Source organism: Morus notabilis, unplaced genomic scaffold (assembly GCF_000414095.1).
Source record: "Morus notabilis unplaced genomic scaffold, ASM41409v2 Scaffold1973, whole genome shotgun sequence".
In the NCBI taxonomy this organism is placed as follows: Eukaryota; Viridiplantae; Streptophyta; class Magnoliopsida; order Rosales; family Moraceae; genus Morus; species Morus notabilis.
This window is the reverse complement of record NW_010363437.1, coordinates 8,284-15,888: the sequence shown is the minus strand read 5'-3', so window position 1 is coordinate 15,888 and position 7,605 is coordinate 8,284. Positions and strand designations below refer to the sequence as shown.

The following is a 7,605-nucleotide window of genomic DNA, read 5'->3' as shown; positions in this document are numbered from 1 at the left end:
TAAGTTTGGTAATTTAGAACTTAATCGAATTCTCAAGTAAAATCACGAACAAATTATCGATAATCATCGCAATATATTAATAATAATAATTGGAAATAGGTTGAATGCGAAAATAAAAATTAAAAAAAAAAAAAAACTGAGGAAGGGAAAAAGGGAATTACTAGCCAGGAGAAGACATATTAGACCCAGAAAGATAATTTGAACGAATGCCCAGAAGTTTCAAAGAAACCCCATCAAAATCCATGGGACGGATCTGGAAGCTTCGTTGGGCTTTCTGGGTTTTCCTCGCCAGATGACGCCGTCGCAGCAGCCCACTACCCCGCCCCAGCTAGATTTTCGAAATCGCAGCGCCGTCCCTGCCGAGGATTTGAGAGGTGAGGGACGATTGGGTTTGTTTTGGAATTGGGTTTTTGAGATTGATGAACTTTGGATGGGGGGTTCACGAGCTTGAACGAGAGAGAGAGAGAGAGAGAGAGAGATCTGAAAACACGAGAGAGGGGCTTTGGTTTTTGTTTGAATTGAAAAGAGAGAGATATGAAAAACCTAAACTGATATCTTATATAAAAACCCAAACGATCAATCGATCTGCAGAGAAGAACGGACGAGCTGATATCTTCCCGTGAGGATTTCTTCCTGTGAGATGGACTGGAAAATTAGGGCATTTGGGGGAAAGTTGGAAATTTGAGGAACCTAACACCGGCCTTCAATTTCGGAATCTAGCAGAGCAAATCCTGAGGAAACTTAGGGAAATTTAGGGAAACTTGGGGAATTTTGGGGAAAGAGATCAGAATACTGTGTGGGAGAATGAGGTTCTTTCCCTTGGCCGGCCAAATGAGTCTTCGACAGTGTGAGGTTTTTTTTTTTTTTTTTTTTTCCTTTGTATAATGCATTTCAGAGCAAATAAAAAATAAAAAAAGAGGGAGGAGCGAGCGGAAAAATTAGAAAAATTATTTTCAATGCCTGCTTAATGTAATTGTAATATGTATATTTATATATTTTTAAATATATATATAAAATAAATCTGTCAAAGTCTCATGAAATTTTAACATATATATATTATAATTATTTCTAAACGCTATTATATAGCGGTGCAATAATATTTTTTGAGAAATGTTATAATTAACCGCTACGAAAAGCTTATTGTGGTATAATTCTGCCCCCATATTAATGTGTAACCCTGCAATAAAAATTAAAGCTTTTAAAAATAAACAAGAAATGATAATTTACATTTATATTTTGATGTTTTTAAACTTTTTTCGCTTATATGTTAGTAATTACTTTTGTATTCAGTTTGCAATATATTAAGAGTTTGGTTTTTATCATGAAATCTTTGATTTTAATCTAAATTAATAATGATTTTCTACTCTATTTTTTATTTTAAGTTGCCATAATTTTAAAATGTATAATTCTATATGATGAGAAATGAGACGGGTATAAGAAAGACTCCTCTTGTTGGGATTTATTTCCGGAGATTGTTGGGATTTGTTTTTCAATTTGTGTATTGATTCTAATCGTATTTGATTGGCAGTTTTTTGAGAATGTTTGGCTGGTTGATTGTGTTTGAAAATAGATGTACAGCTGGCTAGCTTTTTATGAAAGGTTACTAAAAGATCTGGAAACTTGTTTAAGTTTCTATTTTTGTAAGTCAACTATTGATTCAAAGATGAAAAATTGATTTGATTGATTCTTGATTACGATTTCATAGCTGGATGATCTTCCTATGTCGCCTAAGAACGTGTCCAGGTTCGTTTATCAGTTTTGGGAAGATTTCAGAATGAAAGGAGATTGATTGGTCTGGTTTTGAGAAAGTTGACCGTGACAGCTATGTTGCAGTTATTGTTGCAACAAGGATCTGCAACAGATTCGATTCAGCGAATTAATTGATGATGTGTCAAGCTATTCATAGCTTGCTTATTTTTGGAAAGTGTCTCTTAAATCTTTGTACGCCTTTTCATGAGTTTTGGCTGGGTTGTGAGACAGGGGTGAGCACTTGTATTCAAGAGAGATGATTTGAGTGTTTTTCAGGAGAAAAACTTAGTTGGAGGAATTCCAATGTTCAAAAGTCGAGAGGATCTCGCTGTTCAAGTCCATTAGAAAATTGCAAGTTCATAGGTATCTTCTTAGAGTATGAGTCTCGGGTAGATTAAGTCCAATTGAATTGTAAAAGAGTTCTTAGTGAATTGTTCATCATCTGGGCGTGGCCCTGCGGAGTAGAGTGCTACCGAATCGCGATATCATTTCTCTCGTGTTCTTTTATTTTATGTTTCTACATTATTCATATTGTCTTATAATGTTTTAAAATACTCAAACCAGTACTAACACCTTTAATGGAGAATTTTCGACTCTAACTCCACCCGTCCTTAAACAAGAATGAGAATGGAGATAAAAATAACTTATGGTAGCGGAGATGAAGATGAGAAATCATCCACCACCCCAACCCTACCTCATTGCCATCCCTATATATATCTCATGGACGATACTTCTTTGACTGGGAATCATATTGACTTTACCGAAAAACCTATAAAAAAGCAAGTGTTACATCGATAAGTTCGTTAATAGTCTCGCAACTAGGTCATGTATGTTTTAACTTCTTCCTCAACAATTAGATCAAGAACGACATTTGGTCATTGTCAAAACAACATTTTTTAGGCCACGTCGGTAAATGAACTTTAATCTGCACATACACAACTTTTCCTTTTCTTTTTTCCATTCTAATGGATTTGCCTCGTTATCTGCAATTATATATTATCATTATTTTTGATGCAATCTTGAAGCAATTATTATTATTTGAATTATTTTTGATGCAATCTTAAAGCAATTACGTGTGTGAATTTGCGGTAACAATTAGAATAGAGAGTAGCGGAAAGAAAAAAAGAAAAGAAAAGAGGGTCCCATATATATATATGATATTGCATTGCACTCACTAAAAAAAGAAAAAAGGAACAAACTAAAAGGAAAAAAAAAACCAAAAAAAGCAAAAAGGAATAATTAGAAACAAAATTCAGAAGAATACTAGTGACTGCCGAATACATTTGTTTTTTTTTTTCAATGGATAATGGGAATACCATTATTCATGTTGGGAAAGTTATAAATGGAGTAACTTCCATTTGTGTGACGAGAGAAAAAAAAAAAAAAAAAAAAAAAAACCCAAACCCAATGTACCACTTCACATACCAACGAATAATCGTGCCAAATAATGCAAACGATCCGATATGAGACACCGGAACTAAAATCCAATTTCGGATAAGGATGAAGGGACGCATTAGTTAATTACATATATGTCTATTATGCATGAGTTGAAAAATAAATGTCCACAAATTGTAATATTTACACATAAGTATGTAACATAACCCGCAATGACATTCTTATTCTTTGTTAACCACTCCATAACCACCAACACAAAAAAAGAATATGTGAGTAATATTATTAAATAAAAGATAAATTTTGAACGTGAAAGTATAAAAGTGATCATTTTGTATAAATACTTCCGCATTTTCAATTTGTTCCACAAGCCATAATTGTCCACGAACATAGCTTATCGAAAAAATATAAAATTTATCCTTAAGAGTTTATGAGTATGGACCTTTATCCCTTACTCTTGATAAATACTCTTTTGTTAATGTAATTATTTGACTAAAAAAGTTATAAATCAAAAATAAAAAGTAAAAATCCTGACTCGTGTACTTTTAAAGAGTATTTATCAAAATTACCTAGACGGAAATTAGACTTAGGTCGTTGGGTACAAAGAAAGTAACACGTACATCCAAATTCAATAAAACCTTCTAAAAAATGAAGTGAAAGTAAGCTTCCTTCTTGTGTCACCAAAAGTAACTATAAAAACATGATAAGAATTAGCTAACGTTATCGTCTTCACTGAAAAAAGTGAAAAGAAAGTAAGATAAAACAGACCAAAACATACCATCAGAGCTTAGAGTTTGACAATATATATATATTGGGCAGTTGAATGACTATGCGTTAACATCATGGAGAAAGAAAAAAAAAGATGGAGAAGCAAGGGACATTGGGTGACCTTGTGTGATATTAAAATTCCATAAAAAAAAAAGATGCCGGTTTCTGGTAGAATAATTTGTTGAGGAAGCTATTGCTGATGCTGTACACTTTATACGAAATTACTAATTTCAAAATTTAACGTTATTTTGAAAAATGACACACGTAATAGAAGATGGATCGCATGACAAAGGGTGCTTTTATTAGTTTTGATGCTTATCTCTTAGCATCAGCATTTTTCTTTTAGAACTTTACACGAGACGGTCACCATTATTACCCACTATAAATAATGTACACTTGCGCTATTTGCATTTCTTTCTTTTCTCCCGTTACCCTTTCGGTCCTCTCAAACCATACACGAGAAATAACATATTTTAAGAGTAACGTTATTAAATATCAATATTTTAAGAGTAACGTTATTAAATACCAATAGTAACACCACCCACTAATTTAAACACCACTCACTAATAGAAATAGAATGTAAATCCTACCGCGTGGAACTTAATAAACGTTTAGTTCACGAATTTAAAATCATAATTCAAAATCATTTTCAATTTACATATATTTTTTTTAAATAAATCACAAATCATGATTCAAATTATAGCACGAATCTTCATACCAAACACTTTCTTATAAATTTAACCCACCTTTTTTTAATTGATAAAAACCCAATCATTCGGCGGTGATGACCTTCAATTCATTCATGTAATATCTCAAACATGCATGTTGCTTCAAGGAAAAAAAACGGGACTAGCTTTGGTTGTTGTTAATACTTGCAAAAATCGATGAATGATATTCCAATAACTACTCACTAATACAGGACATAATCTATATAACAGACATTAACTAACAGTTGGTGCTTCATACAAATATGAAAAATTACATACATTCATAAATTAAATACATTAATATTAAACGCCAATAACGGAGTAGGACCAACGACATGTACCATACCGTATGCATCCCACCACTATGGCTTTCTCTTTAAACGGCAGAAGAACTGCATGAAACAAATTTAGTACAAAATGTAAAACAATTTCTCATTTCTTTAATACACGTAATGTCGATTTTGCACATATTTTCCACATACATAAAACAATTTCTCTGTTTATTTTTATTTTTATTTTTTGTTTTTTGAAAGAAATTTTATCCCTATATATTTAAGAAGCAAGAAATGAGCGCATCTTTGAAAAGATGGTAATCTTGAAATTACTCTTTCTTTTTGGATGCTGAGTGTTCTTTTTCCAATTGTTCAAACAAACTTCCATCATAAACAGCTCTGACTGTGTCCTTTTGAAGCAACCCATTCTTGTCCTTGGCGATATTGAATAGTACAAGCCACTCGGCCAAGGCACCGATCCTGCGATATTTCAATTTTGACATTTTTTTTGTTTGTTAATTTCATGTTTATGTAGACAAAAGGTAAAGAAAAGATGGCACAAGTTACATATTTTGATATTCAAAATCAAAAAGAGAAAATTAAAAGGAAAAAAAAAAAAAAAAGAGAAAAAGGAATCCCACCATCCACCAATGTCCTTGGGTTGTCTATTGTCCGTTAAGAGCTCCCTTAGTTCTTTTTTTGTTAATGCGTCAGGATTTGTGTGTGCATGCTTGATAAATATCTCTTCAAACTTTGATGGAACAAACCTAAAAACATTGAAATGCAGTGAATAAATCAAGCTGTAACAATGTACTATGCGGAAAACGTTTAAGAATACAATTAAAGTGAAAATTTTATTTCTCCAGAAAAAGGGGAAATTCTTTTGTCGGATGAAATATTAACTATGTGTATTTTAATTTTAAAACTACTTAAATTTTGATCGTTAGATTGGTCTATATGATTTTCGTAATTACTCGACTTAGGGATTACATAAAATATCCATTTTAATAAAAGAACAAACATATATCATTTTCTACAAACATAATTATTCTTTGCGCTTTTTTTTTTTTAGAAGAAAAAAGAATCAATCAAGAAGTAAAAATCTGCTTTTACAAACGGTCCCAAAAATAAAGGCATGAGATCTATCTTTTATTGATAGGTGATTCTTACCCCAGGGTACCCAATAACAATATTATTCATTGCATATACTTAAAATCTTGACGTAAAAAGAAATAATAAAGAAAATTTCAGTTAAACTATTATTTTTTTCAACTATACAAAATTTTAATGCAAAAATAACTTATAAATTATTAATCACATAAAATAAATTTAACAATAATGACATGAACAAAAAAATAAACAGTGACGTAAATAAAATAGTGTTATAAATAAAAGATAAATTTAACAATAATGACATGAACAAAAAAATAAACAACAGTGACATAAATAAAATAGTGTTATAAATAAAAGATAAATTTAACAATAGTAATATAAATAAAATAGTATTATTTTATTGATTATATTTTTGAAAATTATTCTATATGCTTTCAGGGAAAAAAAAAAAAAACAAATAAAATATGACATGTACCTTCCTTCGCTGTCGTAGGCACCAGTGTCACTCCCATGTTTTCCCCGGTGTATGTTTCGAATCTCAATGGGGAAAAGTAGGTTGGGACATTTCTCCTATTTGTGGTGCCCAATAATTTAAAAAAAAAAAAAGTGTCATAGATGACAGCTTATGGTTAGTAAAGTGTTTCAATCAAATGTAAAATTTAGGCTAAGTTTAAGAGAGCACGATAAATATAAATATTGTTCATTTTATCGATTTAAATTTAAAATTTAAATTTTATTATAATAAAATCTCGTTCATTTCATCAATTTAGAAATTTTTTTTAGAAATAATCACATCACTTTTTATTAGAGTAAAAAAGTTTTTATATAAAATTACGTTCCAATACAAATTAAAAATTTAAATCAACAAACTAAACATCTCAACTTAATTAAAAACTCGAATGAACTAAACGCGTAATATATTAGAGACCAAATTTATCGACAAGATCTCAGAAAGGAAAATAAAATAAATAAAATAAATATCATAAAAGCAAAGGCAGGTACAGGTCGAGTTTTGCCACTGAGACCAATATTGATGAAGAGTGCAGCTAAGCTAGACAATGGGATGCCACTCCCAATTGCACGAAATCCTGTTTGGAGAAATGAAAATTTAATGAAAGCTTTAAATAAAAAAAATGAAATAAAAGAGAAATTAAACTACAATTAAATATGATCATGAAAGAATAAAAACCTTTGAAAGTCTCCCAAGGATAAACGACGCCGTCATGATTCCGGTCGAAAAATGCAGCATGTTTCTGCAGAACGAACTCGTTACTGGGTATGAATTTTTTCTCACCATTTTCTGCATAATTCACAAATTGTAAACTTCAATAATACCAGTAAATAGACATAAGAACAACACAAAGTAGTACAAGAATTTTCGTAAAAAAAAAAAAAAAAAAAAAAAAATTTTTGAAAAAAAAAAAAAAAAAAAAAAAAAAAACCAGAGGAGAGCCAGAGAGAAGAGAGAGCTTTGGTTAATACCTTGTTTGTTAATATTGCTGGCTGATACAGAAGTCGAAGACATAATTCAGAAAAATACCCCAAATCGAATTTGAGAGAGAGAGAGATGTTAAATAAAGAATAATGAAATGAAAGCGTTAAAC

The 7,605-nt window shown here is 30.9% G+C and overlaps 1 protein-coding gene across 1 annotated transcript; it reads right to left on the bottom strand.

Annotated features, from left to right (window-relative positions):
• Positions 1-4,737: 4,737 nt before the first annotated feature.
• Positions 4,738-7,605, bottom strand: LOC112092749 (probable peroxygenase 4). Its single transcript, XM_024169626.1, has 7 exons — positions 7,484-7,605; positions 7,191-7,301; positions 7,004-7,089; positions 6,477-6,571; positions 5,530-5,655; positions 5,222-5,368; positions 4,738-5,008 (listed from the first exon to the last, which is right to left on the bottom strand). The coding sequence occupies exons 1-7, from the start codon at positions 7,524-7,526 to the stop codon at positions 4,993-4,995; spliced, it is 624 nt and encodes a 207-aa protein (XP_024025394.1). The 5' UTR covers positions 7,527-7,605; the 3' UTR covers positions 4,738-4,992.